The sequence below is a fragment of the Chrysochloris asiatica genome, unplaced genomic scaffold (genome assembly GCF_000296735.1).
Source record: "Chrysochloris asiatica unplaced genomic scaffold, ChrAsi1.0 scaffold00016, whole genome shotgun sequence".
NCBI classification, from domain to species: Eukaryota; Metazoa; Chordata; class Mammalia; order Afrosoricida; family Chrysochloridae; genus Chrysochloris; species Chrysochloris asiatica.
The window spans coordinates 9,633,152-9,658,548 of NW_006408534.1; the positions used below are offsets into that span (position 1 = coordinate 9,633,152).

At 47.1% G+C, this 25,397-nt stretch overlaps 1 protein-coding gene across 1 annotated transcript in view; it reads right to left on the minus strand.

Moving 5' to 3' along the window:
- The window catches only part of FAM179A (family with sequence similarity 179, member A), a 63,913-nt gene extending 38,808 nt beyond the window's left edge, over positions 1 to 25,105 (minus strand). The window contains exons 1-9 of the mRNA XM_006835168.1: positions 25,078 to 25,105; positions 22,229 to 22,342; positions 19,348 to 19,629; positions 17,764 to 17,975; positions 16,027 to 16,217; positions 6,809 to 6,855; positions 4,863 to 5,029; positions 1,110 to 1,260; positions 711 to 875 (exon numbers count right to left, since the gene is read on the minus strand). Of these exons, the coding sequence (XP_006835231.1) occupies positions 711 to 875; positions 1,110 to 1,260; positions 4,863 to 5,029; positions 6,809 to 6,855; positions 16,027 to 16,217; positions 17,764 to 17,975; positions 19,348 to 19,629; positions 22,229 to 22,342; positions 25,078 to 25,105 (1,357 nt within the window). The remainder of the gene's footprint in view (positions 1 to 710; positions 876 to 1,109; positions 1,261 to 4,862; positions 5,030 to 6,808; positions 6,856 to 16,026; positions 16,218 to 17,763; positions 17,976 to 19,347; positions 19,630 to 22,228; positions 22,343 to 25,077) is intronic.
- Positions 25,106 to 25,397: the final 292 nt, after the last annotated feature.

The window sequence follows — 25,397 nt, forward strand, 5'->3', positions numbered from 1 at the left end:
CATCAAGATAAACAGAGAAAGGATTGAAGTTGTCAAGGACTTCATTCTTCTGGGATCAACCAACAACATTCATGGAAGCAGCAGTCAAGAAATCAAATCATGTATTGCATTGGGCAAATCTGCTGTATATGACCTCTTTAAAGTGTTGAAGAGCAAAGATGTCAGTTTGAGGACTAAGGTGTGCCTGACCCAAGCCATGCATGGTCTTTTCAATAGCCTCATATGCATGTGAAATTTGAAAAGCGAATAAGGAAGACAATTAAAGAACTGATGCATTTGTGTTATGGTTTTGGAAGAGAATATTGAAAGTATCATGGACTGCCAAAAGAACAAACCAATCTGTGTTGGAAAAAGTGCATCCAGAATGTTCCTTGTAAGCCAGGATGGCCAGACTTTGTCTCTAATACTTCCTTCAGACATATTATCAGGAGGGACCACTCCCTGGAGAAGGATATCATGTTTGGTAAAGTGGAGGATCAGAGAAAGAGGATGACCCTCAACGAGATGGATTGGCACAGTGGCGGCAGCAGCGGGCTCTGGTGTAGCAACAATTGTGAGGTTGGCATGGAACCAGACAGTGTTTTGTTCTGTTGTGATATGGTCACTGTGAGTTGGTACTGACTTGATGGCACCTAACAACAACATCAAGCATCCTGAGACACAACATATGAAGGGGACACCTGTCCCAGCCAGTCAGATCTGATCCCCACCTGAAGCATGACGGGCAAAGCTGGGCTCCTGCTTGCTGACTGGAATGCTGGGGAGTGAGGACCTGTTGGCTCGCTTCCTCAGGATGATTCCAATGTTGTTTCTCCGTGGACTGCTCAGACCAGTGGGCACAGACTGGGTCCCGCTGCCCCGAAGAGGAAGGAGACCTGTGGAGGCAAAGGAAATCCTAGGGTTGATCTGTTCCTGCCTGCTCCCACCCCATATTCCCTGCTGGAGATGGGCCCATCTGTGGGCTATGAGAGGGTAAGTGTGGTTTCCTGTACATGTCAGGATGCAAGGTCAGGTGCACTGTGGGCAGCCTTTCTTTTGGTGACTGAGAATCTGGGACTTGGCCAAGATGTTCCCAGCCTGCAGGAGTCCTACCCCCAGGTGCAGAGTACCTTCCTTCACCAAGATTCTCCGGGAGCCCAGGCTCTGGGCAACAAGCTCCCTCTCCCGCTCTGGCTCCTTTGCCCTCCGAAACAACTCCATCTCCTTCAGCTGCTTCAGCCGCATCTTCTCCTGGGCAGATTTGGAGATCGTGACTTGGATCTGGCACAAGTTCAAGGCAAACTCCATTACACTTGGAGACCCAATTCAACCTCCAGGGGCCAGAGCATACATATATTTAAAAAGGAAACCAGGCCAGAACAAGCTAGGACACCCTGAGACACGCTGTTCTCACTCTCTTCTCCACACTGACAACCCAAATGCCCTCTTTTTTCATGGTCCCTGCTATATCTGAGGCCCAGGACAGTGACCTGGAGGCATTGCTGAGAAGTTCACCAAACTTCAGAATCCTATTCAGATATCACCTTCTCCCAGAACCCTGCTCCCCAATCCAGACACTAATGCATTTCTTCTCTATACATTCATCTATTCAATCAACAAATTCACTTAGGAAAACTGTGAGTGCTTCCTATCGCTATTCTGGAAATGAGTGAAAAAGACAGAATCCTCGCTCCCAGAAAGGAAGACAATAAACAAACCATTCTATAATGCCAGGCAATAAGTGCCAAAAGAAAAGTTAAGGAGACAGAGGGTGATAGGGTCTTCCATTTTAGACAGGAAAGCCAAGAGGGATTCCCTGAGAAGGTGAGGTTTAAGCAGGGTCATCCGTGAAGCGAGGGTATAGGCCATACAGATTTCTATGGCTGGCTTGTCTTGAGTTGAAGGAGCAGCAGCTGGACAGACCTGGGCTTGCAGAGTGCTTGGGGTGGTCGGCCAACAGTGAAGAGGACTTGGACTAGAGCAATCTGGGTCAGAGTAGGGGCAGGACAAAAAACTGGGACGTGTAAGGGGAGGAGGTGCAGGATCCATAGCACACTGGGCCTTGTAGTCCACAGTAAGGACTTGGGCTTTCTCGCTGATGGCAGATGGGAAGCCATTGGAGCTTTTAGGCAGAGAAGTGCTATGATGTGAATTCCATTTTCAAGGGTGGGTGGGGGTCCTGTGAGTTGTTTGTTTTTTAATAACTGCTTATTTGGAATAACGAATAACTATTTGGAATAACTACGCATTCAACCGCAATGTTGGTTTGAACTGCAAGGTAGGTCATTCAAATCCACCAGCCCCTCCTCAGAAACCCTATACAGTGTCATTGTGAGTCAGAACTGACTCAATGGCACTTAACAACCACAGCAACATTTATTTGGAAGGAACTGTCACTGGAGAAGGACATCATGCTTGGTAAAGTAGTTGCTGTTAGTGCCATCAATTCAGTTCTGACTCATCATGTCCCTGTATAGAGTTTTCAAGACTATAAATTGTCACAGGAACAGAAAGTCTCATCTTTCTCCTGGGTGCTGCTGGTGGGCTCAAAACATCAACCTAGTGGTTCGCAGTTCAGTACTTATCCTCCAGGGTCACCGCACTCTGGTAAAACAGTCAGCAAAAAAGAGGAAGACCCTCAAGTAGACGGATTGGCACAGTGGCTGCAACAATGAGCTCAAATAGAACAAGAATTGTGAAGATGGCCCAGGACCAGGGGTTGTTTTGTTCTGTTGTTCATTGGGTCTCATGAGTGGAATCAACTCAACAGTACCTAACAATGCCAATAACAAATTTATTTGGAAATCATTTGACTTGCAAGACATTACAAAAATACAAGAGATCCCTGTACCCATCCCCAGCTCTCCCCAATGATAATATCTTGCATAACCACAGAAAATCCTGACTTCCTCTTGTAAAAGGATCATAGTGGCTGCTATGTGGGGAAGAGCCTGGAGCAGACACACCAGGTAGAAGCAGGAAGAGCGCTCAGGAGGCTAACACAACCACCTGAGTCGGGATCATGTCACTGGGGATGGTGAGAATGATCAGATTCTGAATATATTTTCCCAAGTGGAGATCACTGCTTTTGCTAACATATGAGGTGTCAAGTAAGAGAGAAAGATGGGTTCAAGATTATAACCTGAGCAAGTGGAAGCCTGGAGTTGCCTTTTATTGTCATTCAAGGATGGGGAAACACTGGAGAAAGAGGAGGTTTCAGGGGGGTGATGTTTCAAGAGTTGGGTTTTAGAATTAGTGTAAGTTTGAAATATCAATTATATGCTTACAAGGGCATATTGAATATGAGCTACAAATGGATATTTGAGAGTCCTTAGCATAGATGTACTTCTGGTGTGGCACTGCAGGATAAGCACTGGACTGTGAACCACTAGGTAGACAGTTCAAACCCACCAGCTGCTCCTTGGAAACCCGATACAGGAAGGCTATCAGTTGGAACCAATTCAATGGCACTTGACAATAACAACAAAAGTATATACATGGTACTCAAAGCCATGAGCTGGATTGGTTACCCAGTGGGGTAAATATAAATAGAAAAAGGCTAGAATACTAACCCCAAGAGCACTCCAGCATCTAGAAGTCAGGAAGCTGCAGAGGGGCCAGCTAAGAAGGGCTGAGCTGGCTTCTGATGTAGGCAGAGAGGCAAGAAAGAAGCTGTCTCTTGGCCTCTATCCCTACATGAAGATTTTCAAGAGAAATGAGTGACAAGTACTGTCAAAAGCAGCTATAAGGTCAAGTTCAAAGAGGACTGTGATGGGACTGTGTCTGGGGATGTGGAGGTCACTGGACACCTCAATGTGGGCAACAGGGACTAACACCCAGTTGGAGTAGGCTCAGTAAAGAATGGTAAGAGCGATGTGGTAATCGTTTGGGTTGGGTTTGGTGGTGGTGTGTTTTCTTAACATGAAAGAGATAACAAAACAGTAATATGCTAATAGGAATGATCCAGTTAAGAGGAAAACATTATTGACCCATGAGAAAGAACAAATGCTGGAATTGGGGTATTAGATGGATTAAGCTGAAACAATAGGACATGGTGGTGAGAGAATGGGATGCTTGAAGTTGAGATAATAGTGAAGATGAAGTCATTTGCTACCCCAAAGTCCATGGCACAACTATGGGAGTGAGTGTAAGGGTGGGAGGGAAGGAAGAGGAAGTCATTTCATGCACTGGCTTACATTTTGTTTCATGTTCTGTCACCTTCACGGGAGTGGGAGGACTCTGATGACTGGACCCTGTCATGCCGTCACTGAATCCCAGTCTCTAACATAATACATACACATCGTAGGCTTTCAGGTTTTTTGGGCACAGATCCTCCTTAACAGAGACTTTACGATTTGCTCAACTCTCCCAGACCAGGAAAGAGAAATTGCCTCCTCAAGGTCACCTTAGAAGTGCAACGTATTTGTCAGCCTGTCAAGCAGAGCCTTTGGCTGATCAGCCTCTGAGTCAGCTGCCTCTTGTTTGCTATCTTGGGTGTTGGCTCAGATTACTCAGCTCGGTTCACCTAAACCTCTCTGTACTCTCCCTCACATCCTGCTTCCTTCCAAACTGTGTGAGACCTCCTCATCCTGTCCTCCCCACAGCTCCCCACTGTATGCTGTACTCTTCCCTCATCTAGCTCCCCACCACCATTCTCTCCTCTTCTCCCTTATTCTCTTCACTTTATTCATTCAGCCCTTACCCCAAATCTGTCTACAGATTTTAAGGTTCTAGCCTTAAGTACTAGGGATAGCTGCCTTGGGGGCTTTTCCTTGCTCTCTTCCATTTTCCATAAGCTGGTCCCACACTTATGTATTTAAGACCCATGATGGCATTTAGCCAGTGGTCCACTTTGATCCCACTTCCTTCTCCCCTTGTTTCACAGATACCTTGTTCTCCTTCTGGTCCTCTTCTTTCATTAAAGGGCGGGCTTCTTTGGCATGGCTGAAGGAGAGGGCCGTGAGTGTAGGAGCAGACTGAGATGGAGGCAGAGCAGGCTTCTCCGCAGGGGCAGACCTGTCTCTGCTCACTGGTGCCGAAAGTCTGGGCTCTGAGGATTCAAGAACAAGAATGGAGCTGAGGACACCCAGCACTCTGAAGCAGCAGCCATCCCTCTGGTCTGCCCTTGGGGCTCTATAACCTTACAGTTGATGTAAAGTTACTGTCTATTACCTCCACCCCCAATTCTTCTGCAAAAAACTCACCAGATAGAGAACATACAAGTTAAATTTAGTGTGAGGTGCTATTGGATAAGCAATGGACTGCGAACCACGAGGTTGACAGTTCAAACCCAGCAGATGCTCCTCAGAGACCCTATAGAGGACTCCATGAGTTGGAACAGATCTGAGGGCACATAACAACAACAATATAAAATAGCATCTACAGGCATGGAAATTGTTGCCTGAGGAACATTCATTCGTTTAAAAATGTGTTGTTAAGTGCCATCCAGTTGGATCTGACTCACAGTGGCATATAGGGTTTCTGTAGGGCACATGTAATTGGGAGAGTTACGTAGCTACTCTCCACATCAGGTCTAAGACAGGGGAGGGAGTGGGAGTCTGATCAGGAAACAAAGTCAGATCTGTTGTCTAAGAAACTTTGAAAGCTCAAGACACTTCCTGAAAAGAGTTAAGTTTTGTCTCCCTGGGAAGTACTTTGTTGTTGTTGTTGTTGTTATGTGTCGTGGAGTCGGTTCCGACTCATAGCGACCCTGCACAGGGTTTTCTAGGCTGTAAATCTTTACGGGAGCAGAAAGCCTCATCTTTCTCCTGCGAAACAGCTGGTAGTTTCAAACTGCTGACCTTGTGGTTCACAGCCTGATTCGTAACCACTATGCTACCAGAGCTCCTTAGGGAAGTACTAGAAGAGAAAAATTAAAATGGGTACGCTGAACATTTTGTACCACATGGGCCTTTCTGAATCTGTCACACAAAGTGCAAGGCTAGAAACAGGAGGGTGGAGAGCTAAATAATGCCAGTCCAATTCTCACATTTCACATATGGGCAAGCTGAGGCCCACTGGCCATAGGATGCTCTTGTGATTGATACAATGCAAATTCGTTTCCACAGGACATTAAGTCCACTGCATCTCTTTGTCAGTCTACATTTTCCCAATCAATGGGTGTTAAAAGTGCATGTCTTGTTATCAAGGCGGATTGGGTAGATTAATTCATTTCCTTTTTTATGTTAAATTGATTCTCCTGCTCACACTGTTTCTCCTCATGTAAGCCTGCACATCAGGGGTCCATTTTGAGTGCCTTGAGTCTGGGGTGTTTGCAAGATGGCAGGTCACTCTGGTCTTCTGCCCTGTCCTTGGCTTTTGCTTGATGCTGGAAATGCTAGACTCTAAAGAAGGATCAACAGTGAAGAGGAGTTGGCAGAGCCTTCATCTGCCCAGAAGTAAGAGGCAAGGCAGAGAGCACAGTGTCCAGTGCCAGGTGACCAGGTCCAGGACTGTAAGAATGTTACATGATTCAAGAATGTCCCCAGCTTCAGATAATAAAATGAGAGTCCCTACTATGTGCTGGGCATGTTACACACATTAGCTCATGACATAGGTACAAATCCTAGTAGGGCCACACTAAGTGCTATGAAGCAGAGGCAGCTGTCCACCTTGCTGTGTCCCAGGGTGTCTCTATCGGAGTTGAGCTGGTATATGTGTGCATGCCTGACACAAAGCCGGACTCCATAATGCCACTACTCTTCCCTTCCACAGTCAGATGATAACCAACTTTCCTGTTCATAAAAAGAGAGGCTGGTCACTAAGGTCTCCAACCAGGAATGTGGAGAGTTACATAGCAGACGAAGGGATGCACATGGAGAGTACGTACCCAGAGATTTAGGAGTCTTCTCCCGAGGCCCACTCTCCCGAACCAATCTTAAAAGAATGAGGAGGGGGAAAAAAAGCACCATGAGAGAAGGTAAACTGGAGATGCTGCTGTGAAAAAGCTGAAGTTGCTCCAGGTTGGGGTGGTGGCTGAGATGGGGGAACCATGCAGGGGGCTCTGGGTGGCTCTGTAAGGAGACTCCTGGCCAGGGGTTCGGAGCCTTGGGAGATGTAGATGCCAAGGCATAACAGGTGTGTAACAAGACCAGGCCAGGCTCTCAGTGTCCAAACCAGCTCTCAGTGCCATTTCCTGGATGCACAGCCCATTAATTCCCAGGAAGGGGCATAGGCATGGAAACTGCGCAATCTGAACAGAAGCCCCTCCCCTGCAGTGACCCACTGGGCCTGGGAGCTGGGAAAGAGCAGCTGCCTCCAGCTCAGACGGCTGAGCACAAGTCCCCAAACTGTCCCCACCCCACAAGAGCGCCAATCAAACAAAAAACCATTGCTGACAAGCTGACTCTTAGCAACTCTACAGGACAGAGTAGGAGAACCCCTTAAGGTTACGAGACTGTAAATCTTCATGGAAGAAGACTATGCTGACCTTTCTGAGCAGTCCAGTGCTTATCCCACTGCTCCACCAGGGCTCACCACAACAGTTCAGTGATCTCTAAACATTTCTTCTCCTCAGGATAACAGTCCCCACTCTCCTATCCCCCAGAGTCTAGGGAAACTCATCCCCTTTGCTGCTGTACTAGACATTCAGTCCCGAAATACCCACAGTATTTAAGGCACTGATTTTCACTGTAATTTGTAAATTGGGCACAATCATTTACTCACTCTGCAGATATTTGTTGAAGGTCATAATGTGTCGAGCACTATTCTAGACACTGATAGCTGAGCATGAATAAAATAAATGACCATCCCTGCTCCCCTGGAACTTAGTTCTCAAACTGACATCTTTGTTCTTGAACACTTTAAAGAGGTCTTGTGCAGCAGATCTCCCTAATGCCATCCATCATTTGATTTTTTGACTGCTGCTTCCATAGGCATTGATGATAAATCCAAACAAAATGAAGTCTTTAAAAATTCCAATCTTTTCTCTATTTATCATGCTTTTGTTTTCTTTACATTGAGGGGTACCTCATACCAAAGTCTTTGATCTTTGTCAGTAAGTATTTAAGTCCTCTTTCCTTTCAGCAAGGAGATTGTATCAACTGCATATCACAGATCATTAATGAGTCTTCTCCCAATCCTGATACAACATTCTTCTTCAAAAATCCACCTTCTCAGTTTATTTGCTCAGGATACAGATTGAATAAGTATGGTAAAAGAATACAACCCTAGGGCACACTTTTCCTGAATTAAAACCATTCATTATCCTTTTGGTTGATTTTAACAACTGCATTTTGGTCTATACACAAATTCCTCAAGAGCACAGTTAAGTGTTCTGGAATATTCATTATTCAAAATATTTCCCATAGCTTGTTATGATTCACACAGTTGAAAGCCTTTGTGTAGTCAATAAAGCACAGGTAAACATCTTTCTAGAATTCTCTGCTTTCAACCAAGATCCATGTGATATCAGCAATGATATCCTTTTGTTTCACATCTTCATCTGAATCCAGCTTGAACCTCTGGCAGTTCCCTGGCAATGTACTGTTACAGCCATTTTTTAATTATCTTCAGCAAAATTTTACTTGAATGTGATATTAATGATATTGTCTCTTGATTTCCATATTCTGTTACGTCACCTCTCTTTGGAATGGGCACAAACATAGTCCTTTTACAATCAGTTGGCCAGGTAGCTGGCTTCCAAATTTCTTGGCATAGATGAATGAGTGCCTAAAAGGCTGGTTCAGTTTGATGAAAGATTTCCATCTGTATTCCATCAATTCCCCAGTGTCTTGTTCTTTGCCAATTCCTTCAGTGCACCTTGGACTTCTTTCTTCCTTCATTATTATTGTCTCTTGATCATAGGTCATTGAGAAGACAAGAAAGAAGGAAAAGATGAAAATGGATGTCAAAATAGACTCTGAAACTTGCTCTCCAGTGTAAAGCAAATGGAAGAAATGAGGAGGTAAAAGAGCTGAACAGAAAATTTCAAAAGGCAGCTGGAGAAGACAAAGTCAAAAATTATAATGAAATTACAAAGACCTGGAGTTAGAAAACCAAAATGTAAGAACACACTCAGCATTTCTCAAGCTGAAAGAACTAAGTAAAACATTCAAGTTTCAATTTACAATACTGAAGGATTCTATGGACAAAATCGTGAACGACACAGAAAGCATGAAAAGAAGATGAAAGGAATGCACGTTCAGTATACCAAAAAGAAATGGTTGGTGCTCAATCATTTCAAGAGGTAGCATATGACCATGGAGATTACGCTCCCTAAAAACCAGGTATGTACCAGCTACCATGGATGAGAACCCTAATCAGAATCCTTTGGGGGCTTACAGGGTGACATGCCTCATCCTGTGCTCCAGCCTCAGAAGATACACCAGCAGCATGGCTCAGGCCAGGGTGAGCCAGAGGGTGGCAGAGGCCAAGTCAGTGTCCACCCTGGTCTAGGGGACCCCTACCCCTATGTCCACTGGAGGGCAGAGTTTCAAGATGGTCCTAGACCATTTAAGACTTAGAGTTCCTCCTTGAAACAGACATGATCTTTGTGATCCAGACCCACATGGAGGGCTCGTGTAACAAAGATAGGAGGTGAACGGCCCAGGATACCTAGCCTAGGGAGTTCAGCTACTAGTGCTTTGCCATTGGTACCGCCACTGTCCAGACTGCACAACTAGGCTTATTTTTGGAGGAGGGTAGATGAGCAGAAGTAGGAAAGGTGAGACTGAGAAGTCCCTGGGACTGTCCCTGATTCCTAAAGTCTCATGGAGGCCTTGGAGCTTAATGTGGGCACAAACACCAAAAACACTGGTGTTGTCCATCACTGCTCAGCGGCGGTGCAGGCTGCTGCTTTCCGTCCCCTGCTGAGCAAGAGTATTGGCAACAGAGAGTTTGGCTCTATTTCTTTCAAGCTGTGGACCTTAGGGGACTCTCTGCCATTATCCTTTTCTAGAGACCCCCACAGCAAAAAGGACCTGAAGTCAAGACAGACATCCTCACCAGGGTCTCTGCCTTTCTCCAGGTGACATCCCAACCCCTCCTCCCTCTGCTGAATCACCACCACTGAAGGGACTTCCATAGAACCTGAACAAAGTTCTGCCTCCTACAAGAGCCCACTCCCTGCTCCACATGGTACCTCTACCCACTTCCTGATGTCCACCCAGAAGTGGACTCACTCTGCCCCCAGCTCATCTCTCCTCTGGATCCTCTGTCTGCTGGTCCAGGAGTGTCAGCATGGTCTCTATCTTCCCTTATCTTATCCCCTGCCCCCAGCCCCTGCATCCTTCCCATCTCCAAGCCCACTCACTCTACCTGCCTAGCCCCTCTGCACCCTCTCCATCACAGATCCAGCTGCCCACAACTTCTCCCCTGGATTATAGTTCCCACCTTTGTTTGCACTCCATTCATCCCTGTCACTCTGTGGTTGCCAAAGTGGCCTTCTAAATCACAGCAAAAGTCACTCCACACCAAAAAGTGTTCAGTGGCACCCCATTATGTCAGGATAAAACTCTCACTACTCAATTTCACACACAGGGCTCTTCTGTACAGCCTGCATCATCCACCTGTCCTGTGTCTCCCGCAAACACAGGTGTGGCCTTGCAAATTCCTCTGGCTCTCTGATGACCTCAGTCACTCCTTCTTCAGGTCTCTTTCTCTTCTTCATCTCTCAAACACTCCCTCAGCCTCCAAAGCTCACTTCAGACCTCAGCTCCTCCAAAAATTCTTCCCAACCTGATTTAGATTTTCTATTGGGCAGTCCCGACTCACAGCAACCTTAGAGGAGAACAACTCCTGTGGGTTTCTGAACCTAAATCTTTACAGAAACAGACAACCTCATCTTTCTCTAATGGAGCTGCTGGTGGGTTTGAACTGCCAATTTGGGGGATTAGCCGTCCAACGCTTAACCCACTACACCACCAGGGCTCTTTATCTGGCAAACGATGTTGCTATTGTTAGATGCTGTTGAGTTGATTTCAACTCATTGTCACCTGATGCACAACAGAATGGAACAATGCCCAGTCCTGTGCCATTCACACAATTGCTTGAGCCCATTGTAGCTAGTATGTATCAGTCCATCTCACTGAAGGTCTTCCTTTGTTCCCTGATCCTCCACTTTTATCAAACATGATGTCTTTCTTCAGGGACTGGTCCTTCCTGACAACAAGCCCACAGTTTGAGAGACAAAGTCTCAACATCCTCACTTCCAAGGAGCATTCTAGCTGTACTTCTTCCAAGACAGATTTATTTGTTCTGGCAGTCCATGGGACTTTCAGTATTCACCAACACTATAAATCAAATGCATCGATTCTTCTTCCGTCTTCCTTATTCATTATCCAACTTTCACAAGCATATTGCCAATATGGATTCCACTTCATTTTTTATAACTTGTAATTTTCCTAGAGACATACTTCGTACATTCCATGCTCTGATTATTAATGGATGTTTGCAACGGCTACTTCACATTTTGAGTCATACTCTATCAGCAAACGAAGGTCCCAAAAGCTTAACTCCAACTACGTTATTAAGATCGACTCTACTTTGAAGCAACAGCTCTTCTTCAGTCATATTTTGAGTGCCTGCCAACGTGAGGGGCTCATCTTCCAGCATTATATCTGACAATGTTCTGCTGTTGTTCATAAGATTTTCAGTGTCTGAACATGTACAAGTGATCGCCTCTCCTTCTTCCTCGTCTGTCTTAGACTAGAATCTCTGCTGAAACCTGTCCACCATGGGTGACCCTGCTGGTATTTAAAGTATCAGTGGCATAGCTTCCAGAATCACAGCAACATTCCAGCCACCACAGTGCCACAAACTGACAGGTGAGTGGTAACTGTTACCTGGCACATGTTGTTATTAAGTGCCCTTGAGTTGGTTCTGATTCATAGCAACCCTGTATAGGATTTCCAAGGAGCAGCTGTTGGATTTGAATTGTTGACCTGCAATTCAAAGCCCAGTGCTGATCCTACAATGCTACACTAGAAGTGCACCTGGCACATAGTATGTGCTTAACAGGTTTTAAGCAAATAATGAATGGATGTATGAGTGAGTGAGTGAATAGATGAGTGAATGAAATGGTGACAGGACCTCTTCCCTCCCCGACCCCCATTTGCTAGAGGGTCTCGCAGAGTCAATGAGAGGAACTGGCATCACAACCCGAGAACAAGTGGGCAGATAATCACTGTATGCAGAGATCCACACCAGGCATCTTGCTTGGTACCAGGGAGCCATGTATGCCTCTACACAGCCCGGCACTCCAAGGTCCCAAGTTAAATCACAGAATAAGGTTTACATAAAAGTTAAACAAAACAAAGGCAGGGAGGTGGTCAGGCAATTCATGTTCCTGAGTCACTTTCCCTTCTGGTCACTTCAATGAGGGCAACAAAGACTTCCAAAGCAGAGTAGACATGAAACTGGGGTTCAGAGAACTGTAGAAGCCAAACAAGTGGGGCAAGGGTGAAAGTCATGGTTGGGCTGCAGGGATGATGTGAAAAAGATCCTCATTTTGGAGGAGCAAGGTTCTGTGTATGAACTTCATGTTCATGGGGGGCCTGGAGAGGAAGTTTCCTGCAGAGCAGCCAAGGAGGTGATATGTGGAGTGGCAGGCTGGTGATGTGCCCTGAGAGTGAGACCCAGGAGAATGGCTCTTTCAGTTCTTGGCAACAGGAAGTCAGCAAACATGCAGTGTTCAGACTTGTTGGAGGAGGGGAGGTAGTACTATAGGATAAGCAACGATCCACAAGGTTCGTTTGAACCGTAAAGCTGTCAGTCCAAACTCACCAGCTGCTCCTCAGAAACCCTATGCAGGAACCGAATGAATGGCACGTAACAACAACAAGCTAGGTCTGGGGCTCAGGACCATAGTGTCAGGAAACACCAAGGTCAGTTGGCATAATGTAGTCAGTCCACAAAGGCATTCTACTTTGGTGAGTAGCGACTCAGGTCTTAGAAGCTATTGTGAGCAGCTATCTAAGGTGCCACTATTGGTCTCTCCCTGTGTGCAGGCAAGAAGAGTGATGAAAATTGAAGGTACAGGGAAACAGTCCAATGGGCCATGCAAACCTCAGTCTCCATGACCCTGAGACTAGAAGTACTAGATGCTACCTGGTCACCACTGCCAGTCACTCTGAAAGGGGCCACATTCAAAGATCCTGAACAGAGTGGGAGGAAAATATGAAACAAAACTGAAAATCATAAAAAAAAATTAAAAAGACCAAATTTACTGATTGGACAGAAACTGGTGGAACCCTGAGACTACGGCCTTTAGTCACCCTTCAGGTCTGGAAATGAACTCACCTCCCATGGCTCAACCTTCAGCCAAATAACTAATAAGTCTATCAATAAAGGGAACAACAACACTAGTGAGGTACGCACACCTTAGAATTTTCAACCATTTGAGATCAACAGGACAGAATTTACCTAAGGACAAAGCTCAAAAGGGTTAGGAAAGAAGGAGGAGGAATGCAAACAGAAAACCCAGGGAGGAAGTGGAATCAATGATGTTACATTATGGGGACTGCAATCAAATGACATGAAACAAAATATGTATCACTTGTTGAAGATAAAATGGACAATCTGCTCTGTAAACCTTTACCCAATTCATAATCAAAATAAAATGTTAAGAAAAAACATTCAAATAGAAAGCAAAGGGTAGGCTGGGATAGGAGAATATTGTGGTAGGCCAACAAGGAGCCAGGAAGTGCAGGCTGAGAGAAAAAGGCAGAGGCAAAATAGAGGTAAAGACTTTTTGTATTTTTCTGTGTTTTAAGAAAGATGTGATGGATGTATGTAGCATTCTGTTTGATACCAGAGGCAATAAGGGCAGGAGTCAAATATGATATGGAGTTTTGAAGTCCAAGAAGAGAGGCTGCACTCTGACAGAAATAAGGAGCTTTGGGAAGGGAGGCAAATCCCTGAATGATACAATTGATTTGTGCTAGTCTGCTAAATGAAAGATTGGGAGTTCAAATCCACCCAGTGGTGGTATGAAAGAAAGGTCTGGCAATTTACTTCTGAAAAAAATCACCGCCATTGAAAACCCTATGGTACAGAGTTCTACATTCAGACTCACATGTGGGGTTGCCACAAGTCAGGATCGACTCAACTCTATAGCAATGGACTTTTGCTATTGTTTTTGTTTTTTGGAAGAGTATTAGGCAGTTTGGGGAAACACAGGGAGCTCCTTGTTGGCCAGAGTGGTCATTCCTCCCTGTCCCTATGAGATACATCTGCATCAGCCAGGAGAACTAGTGACATCCAACAGGAGGATGGAAACTGGAAGGAGCTTAACCCTGGGGACACATCAGGAGCACAGAAGTCACCAGCACCTAGGGGCTCTTAGAAGCCCAGGGAAGAATTAAGACATGGAGCCAATGGCCCTGCACTGTGGATTAAGGCGCTGGACTGCAAAGCTGGTTTGAACTGCAAGGTTGGCAGTTCAAGCTAACCAGCCACTCCACGGAAACCCTATACAGGATTGCTATGGGTCAGAACCAACTCAATAACACTTAACAATAACAACATTTAAGAACTGAAGGAGAGCACACAGGAGACTGACCAGAAAGTCCAGGAGTAGGTAGAAGGCCAAGAAAAGTTCAAAGGCTCAACAACAGTTCAAAAATGCAAAGAAAGTGGGAATAATAAGGGGAGACCACCGGTCTAGGTCTAAAGGTTCACCTATAACCACATTTCAGAGGAGAAAGAGGTAAGTGTCTGAGCAGGAAAGGAGGACAAGATGTCAGATGGAGAGAAAGAAGAGTAGAGCACACTACCCGTCCAAAACAGATAGTGAAAATGGATCAGAAAACCCAAAAGTAGCTGCAGTCCCATTACCCCAACAGGGTTAGAAAGACATGGAAATGTGTGTGGGCATAGGGGAAGATGGCAAAAGTGAAGAAATTTGAAGGAAATGGAAGAATTTAGTACACAGAAATGGGAGATAAGTCAGATCCAGCATGAACTCATTCGTGACCCTGGCCCATGGAGCAGCAGTGCATATAGACACACACACTTGCTCTGACATCATTGTGATGGACGCAGAAATAGTCTTCTCCTTCTGGAGAGCATGTCTGTTTCCACTTACAAGTCATAAACCCAGATTCCTTACAACACTGAAATCCTCAACCCCATTGGTTCCCAGATTTGGGGGGTATAAAGACTCCATTTTTAAGTCTAAAAGGAAGGTAGACTTCCCACCCATATGCTAATTATTGTATTTTTAGTATTCCTTAAGGAGTCCTGATGAGGTGATGCAGGATGCTGCGCTGGACTGCAAGGTCAGTTTGAACTGCAAGGCCAGAGGTTCAAACTCACCAGCCACTCCTCAGAAACAGTATACAGGGTCGCAATGAGCCCAAACAGACTCCATGGCACTTAACAACACCAATCAAGAAAAAGGAGAGCAGTGGTGCCTCAGTGGTAGAATTCTTGCCTTCCGCGCAGGAGACCCAAGTTCAATTCCCAGCCAGGGCACCTCATGCGTGGTTACCACCCATCCTTCAGTAGATGCTTGCGTGTTGCCTGGATGCTGAACACATTTCAGCAGAGCTTCCAGACTAAGACAGACTAGAAGAAAGGCCTGGAGATCTACTTCCAAAAATCAGCCAGTGAAAACCCTACACAACAGTCTAATGCAACCAGTCAGAGAGATGGTACCGAACCTGGCAGCATTTAGTTCCTTTGTGCTTGGATGATGGTGTTGCCGTGAGTCAGGGGTCAACTGGAAGAGGCAGCTAACATTAATAATCAAGAAAATACAGAATAACAAAAGCAATCATTAATACAATAGTGCCTTAAGATAGTGTGCATTTTACTCATCACCAGAGCAACTACATGTACTTAGAAACTAGGAAAATAAGGCTCCAGGCCTTGTTTATTTCACCTGTACACCCAGCCTAGTGAAGTCAAGAGTCAGAGAAACACTGGCAACAGTGCTGTGGCCTTCCAGGGTCTGTGGCCCACAGCTTGGGGGATGGAGCCCTCCATATACCCACTGACCCCAGAGCTCTCTGCCCTGACATGGAAGTTCAGCCACAGGAAACAAGGCAAATCCTGGGAGAGTGGAGGGAGAAGGGACTCCAAGACAGACATAAGAGGACCACTTACCGAGTGCGTGGGGCCCTCAGGACTTTGAGGACATCCTGTCCTAGAGGCAAGGGACTGGGAAGGGAGCAGGGTGCACCAGAGGAGGTCCCAGCAGACAGCCCAGCCTTGGGGATGGGAGGAATCACGATGCCTCCCAGAGACTTGTGCATCTTCTCATCATTGCAGTGCAGGTATTGTGGGGAGATCTGGACCTGGACAAGGAGAAGGTGTTATGGATAGAATTGTGCCTCTATGGGTTGAGGTCCTGGCCCCTGTGCCTATTTGGAAAAAGGATTTTCTTTTATATGCTAACCCTAAGTGTGGTGGGTCTTAAACCTCGTAATTTCTGAGTTATCAAAAAAGCAGACTAGACACAGAGACACAACATAGGAGACTCAAAGATGTTGCCATCTGAAGACAGATGCACACAGCAGATGCAGCTATAAACCCAAAATGCCAGGGATTTCTGCAGCTACTAGAAGCTAAGAAAGACAAAGAAGGACCTCCCCTAGACTCACTCCCTGAACTGGACCATCCACCTCTAAAACTGTGTGAAAATAAATATCTGTTCTTTAAAGTTATTTGTTACAACAGCACTAGGGAATTAAGTCAGGCAAGGGTACTAGTTAATGGGAATATCTTACTCTGGCTGCTTGCCTCCCAGCACCTCATATCAGGTGACCCCTTCTTTTGGGAGCCCCTGGGAAGTGTCCTCTTTACTGGGGGGTTCCCAGAAAACACACTGAGCCTTTCTGTTCCAGGTAAGAAGACTGCAAAGGTCTCCCCCTCATCCTTATACCACACATTTTTCTTGTTGCTGGTTTGTTTTGGGGGGTGTGTGTGTGTATGTGTGTGTGTGTTTTTCTGTTCTTCTCATTTCAGAAAAATTCTACAGTTTCCAAGGAAGGGATCTGCAAAAATATCTGGTGCAGTACCCTCATTATGTGGATGCGCAGACCAGGGTCCTGAGAGGGCAGGGGCTTGCCCAAGGTCACACAGCCTGTGAAGGAAGGGCCCGGCACAGCACACCTCTCTGGAGTCCTGTTCTGTCATTTTTTCTCCTCTGCCAGAGGAGAGTCAGAAAACACGATGAATTCTGGAACATTTGGACAGAAGTCCTACTGACCACCAAATCTAAGGCAAGTGGCCATGTGGTACTTCTAGGAACAAGATGCTCACTACGTCCAGGGCAGCTATCTAGAACTCCCAGGGTCCCAACTAGAATAGTTTTAGATGCTCTGGGAAATGATGCCTTCCCCTCTTCTTGAGGATGGCTCCTAAGACAGGGTCCCAGACCATAGTTTGCTGAGACAGATGACATAGTCTAATCTCTCATTTCACTGCTGAAGAAAATGGGAAGAGGAAAGTGGCTTGCCCAAGTCACTCAGTGAGTGAGTGTTGTGCTGAGCCTAGATTGCAGGTACCTCCTCTCCATCTGGGGCCCTTTCCCTGCTCTCCGTGGGTGGAAGGAAGGAGCTGCAGAGCACAGCCCAGAGGTTCTAGTCTTCAGAGTCAGGATTCCAGATCATTCAGCTCTGCCCCCAACTCCACCTCACAGTGGAGGAGTCCAACCCAGATCACCTCTAAGGTACAGCTGTGGACTACTCTAGACCTCCACCCTGCCCATCCCCCATTTCTACCTCTCTTGAATCCATCTATGAACCTCATCCAACTCCAGGGGGCTGGTGTTAAAATGAAGGAAAGACAGGATAGGGAGATATAAGAAACTGCAGGCAAGACTCACTGGAATCACCTTACCTCCTGGGCACCAGGTCTCAGCTCCTGGGGACCCTGGCTACTTCCTGGTGGGACTGGGCTCTTCTCCTTGGCTCCACCAGCCTCAGGGGTGGTGGGGATGCTCTGGATGGGTGGCATCGGCCTGGGAACACTCAGCAATCTCTGCAAGGTAGTGCGAGGGATGGTGTTCTTCAGGGGGACACCTTTGAGACCTCCTCCAGGATCCAGAGAAGCTGTTCAGGGTTGGAGATGGGAAATAAGTTAGTCCCAGGAAAGTAGGGGGATGGGAGATCCGCCCCCAACTCCACACCCACACAAGAATGAGCAAGCAGATGATGTTCAGTGCATTTTCCTTCCTGTAAAATTTGGTAGAAAGTGCCAATCAAAGTCACCTATTTAAAATTCAGAGACGGTGTGGGAAGGAAAGGAAACATAGGCTCTAGATTAGGAATACAGAACACACAGGAGCCCTGTGGCCACAGGCAAGTCACTCTCTCTGAATCCCTATTCACTCTTGGCAAAATGAAAGGGATGGCATCATGGAATGGTTCACAAGATTTGATGGCACAATGTTTCCAAGATGCTAAGGCAGTGCCTGGCACATGACAGGTGTCAATGCCTGACTTCTTCAGCTAATGATGTGAGGAAACAGCTGTTTTGACACAGGGGCACCCAGACATAGTATAAAAGGCAGACCTTCACATTTCAATTAATATTGGTGTTGGTGGTGTTTCACGGAATCGGTTCCAACCCATAGTGATCCTGTACAGGGTTTCTGAGGCTGTAAGTCTTTATAGGAGCAGAAACCCTCATCTTTCTCCCATGGAACAGCTAGTAGCTTCAAACTGCTGGCCTTGAGGTTTGCAGCCCAATTCATAACCACTACACTACCAGAGCTCCTTCAATTAATATTAATAATCAATAATTAATGACCAGCACTTCAATTAATAACTTATATGTCCAATAGTCATCCACTCTCCACCCCTGGCCCATCCCACCTCCCACAGTGGCATCCCTCATGCTGCCCTTAGGACAAAGGCACAGAGCAAGGAGGACTGGCTAAGCGCTCACAATTATCTTTGCTAACACTGTTGGTGGACAGTGGTTAAAAAAAAACACAAAAAACTATTGTTTTCACTTTCAAAGACCATTTTGTTCCAGCTACATCAAAATAACTGCACTAAGGCAACCAAGTGCAAGTATCTGCTCTGCTCCCTGAACACCCCCACCCTGCTCACGGTGGCTCTGCCATGCCCTTGTGCAATGTGTGCTGCTTTCAGCATGACAAAGGTAAGGAGGGGTCACAGACCAAAAGCACAAAGAAACCCCAATGCAAGATGGCAGAGCAGCTCCAGCCCTGCTCAAGGGGTCAGGGATCCGTGTTCACGTGCACTTCCAAGGGTGAAAGTGAGGAAATCAGCTGAGGAGGCTGCTTCACAATCCCAAACAGAAGATGGTGCTCCAAGGAGGTAATCCAGGAGAAAGAGAGGATGCTTGTTAAGTATCCCAGCATGCCACCTGTCTACCCCCTGAGCCCACAGGTCAGGTGACCTGGGGTCCCTAATTTTTGGGGGGTGGGCGGCAGTGGCAGGGCCCAAAGCTTACCTCGGGAAGATGCTGCCAAGCCCTCTGAGAGCCTCCTCTTCTTGAGCTTGTCCTTGATCTGGATGGTTTCCCGGGCCACACTGCTGGCCTCTGACTCCAGTGAGGGGATTGGTGCAAGGAGGTGGGGTCCCAAAGGCAGGGCCCCGAGACTTCTAGGGTAGCCATTCCTAGCCTGCCAGCCCTTCAAGGGGGCATCCAGCTTGAGTCTGCCAGGGTCCCCAGATCCACTCAGGAGCTGTGATGGCTTTTCTTGCACTGCATTCGGCACAGACTGGAGGGAGGCTGAGGGAGATAGAGGCATGAATGGCTAGGCACATGGGGCCCAGGTGGCACCAGGTACCTACAAATGCTTTGTCAACCATGTGCCTGGTGAATCCCAGTCACTCAATGTCTTAGCCACTCCATCGATTCATTTACTCAACAAAGTGCCTAATCTGAACCAGGCCTGTACTAGGAGGTACTCTGGAGACAAAAGGCCTGTACTAGGAGGTACTCTGGAGAAGTCAAACAACACAGATAATGGGCCACACATGCTTCTAAACAGTTCTGCCCAGGGACTATTTCTGCAATTCAACACACATATTCAATATGACTGAGTACCTGGTAGGCACAAGCGACAGAGGGGTAAAGGGAAGTTCAGGTGGTTCAGAACCAATCATGCTCTCACGCAGATATAGATGTAACCAACAGCTCATTCAGCTCACGTTTAATAAGCATCTACTATGTGTAAGGAGCTCTGGTAGCATAGTGGTTACGAATCGGACTGTGAAATGCAAGGTCAGCAGTTCGAAACTACCAGCTGTTCCACAGGAGAAAGATGAGGCTTTCTGCTCCCATAAAGATTTACAGCCTCGGAAACCCTGTACAGGGTCGCTATGAGTCGGAACTGACTCCATGGCACATATCAACAACATGTGTTCTGGAGTCCCAGTATGGTGCTACGGACTAATGCATCAGACTACAAAGGCATTTGAACTGCAAGGTTGGTGGTTCAAGCTCACCAAGCTGCTCCTTGGAAACCCTATACAGGGTCACTATGGGTCGGAATAGACTTTACAGCACTTCACAACAACAACAATGTGTTCTGGTGGAGTCCTTGTGTGGCACTGTGGGTTAATGCGCTGGACTGTAAAGTTGGTTTGAACTGCAAGGGCAGGGGTTCAAGTTCAGCCGCTCCTCGGAAATCCTATACAGGGTCACTCTGAGTTGGAACTGACTCGACGGCACTTAACAACAACAACAACAACATGTGCCAAACAGGTGTCCCTGGGTGTGCAAACAGTTAACATGTTCAGCTGCTAATAAAAAAGCTGGAGGTTCAAGTGTAACCATACATGCCTTGGAAAAAAGTCCTGGTGATCTACTTCCAAATATCAGCACAGTTCTCCTCTGACATACATGAGGTGTCCATGGGTCAAAGTCGACTCAATGGCAAATGTACTTTTATGTGTCAAATACTGTCTAGGCAGCAGAGATACAGACATAAATGAGGCAGTCTTTGCCATTATGGAATTTTCAATGTATTAGAGAAATAAAAGATTTCTGCAAAGAGGAACATCACAAAATAAAATGTGTGATGTGCCATAGAAAGACATGAACAAAATGCTTTGTGTACTTAGAAGAGTCCAGTAACCTTTGAACTGAACCTTGAAGATGCCCTGAACATGGAGGTGCAAGGCAAACACAGACAGACCAGTTTTCAGAATCTCTACCTCACCCACAACCACTTTTAGGAGATCCTTAATGCCACAGACCCTGCTGCCCAGGCCACAGATACTGGACTGGGACATTGGGACCCAGAAAGAAGGACACCCCAACTCTAAGCCAGCCTCTGGTGTATGTGGGCTGACCTAGAAGCTTTGCTTCCTCACAGAGGAGGGTGATGACTGGGATTAATCGATTCTCCATGCAAACACTGGAACTGGAGCTCTGTGAGGAATACAGATTGCAGCTGGAAGCTGGTGGCATAGCTAGATTTGGTGTTACCCATTGCAATAACTCACAGTGTCATTCCTCATGGGCAGGGTCAGCTGTTGAAACACCCCTGTGGGCGGAGCAGCTTGGCCCAAGGCCCCGCCCCCAGCTCCCCCAGCTCCTAACCTCTATCTCCCATTGGCCAAGGTAGAGTTCCCTGGGGGCGTGGAGCGGGAGGGATTGGAGCTAATGATAAATTATCACCTTGGGTGACAGGTAACGCCAACCCTAGTTACACCACTGCCTTGGCAACCTCACTCCCCACCACAGCACCCTCTTTGATAGTACTATGACGTGCGGTCTGCCACCCTCCCTAGTAATGCCACTGCTAGAAGTTAAAGCATGAAGTCATCATGTGGTAATAAAGGCAGAGAAGTTGAGTTTCCTGTTGTAAAAGTCACCACAGCTGTGGCACTGGGGATGCTTACTTTTCTGACTCCACCTAGGTGTTGAACGCCCCAGTTCCTTCACACACTGTCAGACTCTGGGCCCATTGTGCAGATGTTCCCATCTTCCTATTACTGCAATTCCCGTCATACACCTCCACCCCAGGGCAAAGAACTGAAAGAACCTACCACACTGGACTGCTAACCCCATGATCTGCAGTTCAAACCCATAAGCCTTTCCATAGAAATAGGATTGCTATGAGTCAGAACCCACTTGACAGCACTTAACAACCACCTATACAACCAAAGGGCATTTTCAGCAGGGGCCACAGCAAATCTAACATCTGCTGGTTGCTTTAGAACACAGGCATCTAAACACACTCCTTTCCAGGTCTCCAGGATCTGCCCCGTGGTCAGTGGAGCTGACTGGGCAGCTGCTAGGTGGGCCCCATTCTCTAATCAAAGTCCCGTAAGAAACCACCCAGGAAATCCCATGGCCTGACCAGGCCAGCTCCTCTCACCTTCTTTGTAGACCTGCAGGCTGGAATCCATGCTGCCACCAGGGAGAGCACGTGGCCTGATACTGGACCAAGGGACGCTCCTACAGTACACGGCCACCTGAACCAGAGCCTTGGCTGAGGACAGACCACAGGGAGGGCAGCATCTTAGAGTCCTCTGAGGCCAGGGCAGGGAGCAAACAGACCTCTAGTGATGTGCCTCTGAGCACCAGCAGCTGAGGGAGCTCAGTCCCTCACAGGCTCTATTCAAAAAACTAAGGGCATGTAACCTGTACTCCAAAACCATCCTGGCCCTCAGAGGGAGCATGCCACCTTGCCCCAAGCAGCCGTAGCACCTGTGGTCTCCACCATGTCCCCCACACACTCCCTGCCTCAGTCCCCTCAGCCTGACTACTCCCTCTGTCCTCACATTTGCTTTGCCTTCACCTCCTGCCCTAAATCTCTGGCTGTGTTCCTCAGTCTCCTCCATGGGCTCCCCTCATCCACCACCCAACCACACTGAGCCCTGGTGTCCCTGCCTCTGTCCACCACACATCTCATACTAGCTGTTCTCACGGCCACCTGTTCATTGCCATGCTTTCACTGGTCACCTACATGTAGAGTGCCCCCAAACAGCCTGGCTAAGCATCGGGTCACTTGCAGAATCCCTCTCCCTTGGAAGGCCTCAAGCACCACATCAGCTCAACACATCCTGCTCTAGTCTGTCTTTCTGCCTCAGCTCCCCGCTCCACCCTGACCCATCCTGGCTCAGCAAGTGGCAGGGCAGCCCTGATGACATGGTAGTGGCCAGACTGTCTCCGTCCTTGTCTGCAGGACAAGCTGAGGAGAAGGAGGATTAGCAAACACTGGGGTGGGGAGGATAGGGGGGTAGGGGGCTGTGAGCCCACATAGCAAGAGGGGCTACCTGGGCCAGGGACAGGAAAAACTTTCCAGAGGGAAGGGCCACTGAGATGAGACCTCAACAAGGAGCAGGAGTCAGCTGGGAACAAAGGACTCTCCTGAGGCACCACGCCTCTCATAGCTTTCCCTCTTCTCCCTGCTCCCTCAGCATTTCAGGTACTTTTTGTCCCACCCTAAGCAGAGGTGTCAGATGGAGGTACTCATTTTACACAGACCTCTCCAGACATCTATCTCCTACCCTGCTCTGTGGCATCCTCAGGACAAGAATCAAATCATATTCATTCTTAAATCATTGTACTGGAGGAGGAGTCACTAGGTAGTGTAAAGGGTTAATAGCACCCTCAGCAGCTTACTGAAAAGACTGGAGGTCAAGTCCACCCAGAGGTGTTGCAGAAGAAAGGCCCCAAAAATCCATCACTGGAACCCCGTGGAGCACTGCTCTACTCTGACATACATGACTCAAGGCAACTAGTTATTTGACGCCCAGTAGGCAGTTCACAGGAGTCCTGGTGTGGCGCTGTGGGCTAATGCGTCAGACTGCAAAGTCGTTTGAACTGCATCAGTGGTTCAACCTCACCAGCTGCTCCTTGGAAACCCTATACAGGGTCATTCTGGGTCAGAATCGATTCAGCAGCACTTAACGATAGCAAGGCAGTTCACAAGAGCATGTGCGCTGAATTGTTGGTCTAGCCCCTCCCAAGCAGACCACAGAACTTCCATGGGACTCTCTTACCCACCATGTGGAGAAGCCCCCACACAGAGCAACCACCTCAAGGCTGAGAAGTCTCAAGGAACCAAGAGTCAGGCTCTGGTCTTGTTTTTGCCCCCTGTGTGACCTGGAGGAATTAAGTTAACCTCTCTGAGTCAGTAAAACAAAGGCTTTGGACAAAGCCAGGGTTCACTGCTTTATACCTCAGGAAACAGAACCCTAAGGAACTGGAGACTGTTTTCCAACATTCAGAGAAAATCAAATTCATTAATAACATCCTGTTTTAGATTTAGAAACTTTCCTTAAGCTTTCAGCAACTCCCTGATGGCAGGCAATATCTGATTTCACTCTAAACTGTGCATTTATCTTGTTTTCATATTAATATGTCAAAAGAAAAACAAAATATCTGCATAATTTAAGGCTAAAAAAGGAGGTGATGAAAGTTTAAGAAAAAATCTAGAAATGAAATGAAGATTTTTGTTTTCGTATTAATGTATCAAATAGAGTCCTGGTATGGTACTATAGTATAAGCACTGGACTGCTAGTCACAAGATTGGCAGTTCAAATCCACCAGTCACACCTCAGAAACCCTATATAGAATCTCTATGAGTCAGACCCAACTCCACAACACTTAACAACAACATTAATATATCAAAGGTCCCAAAGGTTCAATTCTGTGCTTCGTTTTCAGGCATTCCTTCCAAGTGGTCATCTGACCCTCACAAGCAACCCATTTCACCTGGGGCAAGACTGACCTCTCAGTCTTCATAAAAACCAAGACTCACACAGCTAGAACCACAGTAGCAGAGCCAGGCCTGAAACCCCATCTCCTGATACTAAGGCTGCCACACACTGTTCCTGCTGTCCTGCCTCACCTGCTAAGAAACTTCTCCAATACCCCTGAGGTCTCAGGACCCATACTCAGACTCCAACCACAGAAAGATGTCACCCCTCAATCAGCTCACACTGCCTCAGACACTAGAGTGGTGCTCAGCACAAGGCCCTGGGACACTCTAAGTCCTTCCCCAGGCCAGGCAGCCACCCAGACACTGGAGGAACCCCTGAGCAGGGCAGGTCCCATTCCCACATGGAGAAGTAGGTCAAGTTAGGAAGCCTTGGCCACCTGGCAAAACTCCCAGGCAGAGCATAGCCTCTGTGGAACAGCTGAGAAGTTCCGCCCCATGGCTCAGCCCACTCCCAGCCTGGGAAGTACCAGTAACAGGTCTCCCTAGGTGTCCTTTACCTGGAGGGACATCATCACGTGTGCCCATGCCCCAGGTGGAGAAGAGGCCTGGAGGTTGTCCAGAGGCAGCCGCTCCTTACTGGTCTGGCAGTACAGTCTTTGAGAGTCCAGAGGGGTCCAACCTGGAATATCCAGGGGCCTATGGTGAAGTAGGGCAGAAAGACATCAATAATAACAAAAACAAACAAAAACACTTTCAAAATTGCTTCACTGACAACCCTGTGTGGAGCAAACAGTTGAATACTCAGCTGATAACTAATAAGTTGGCATGAGTCTACCCATAGGTACCTCGTAAGAAAGGACTGGTGATACATTTCAAA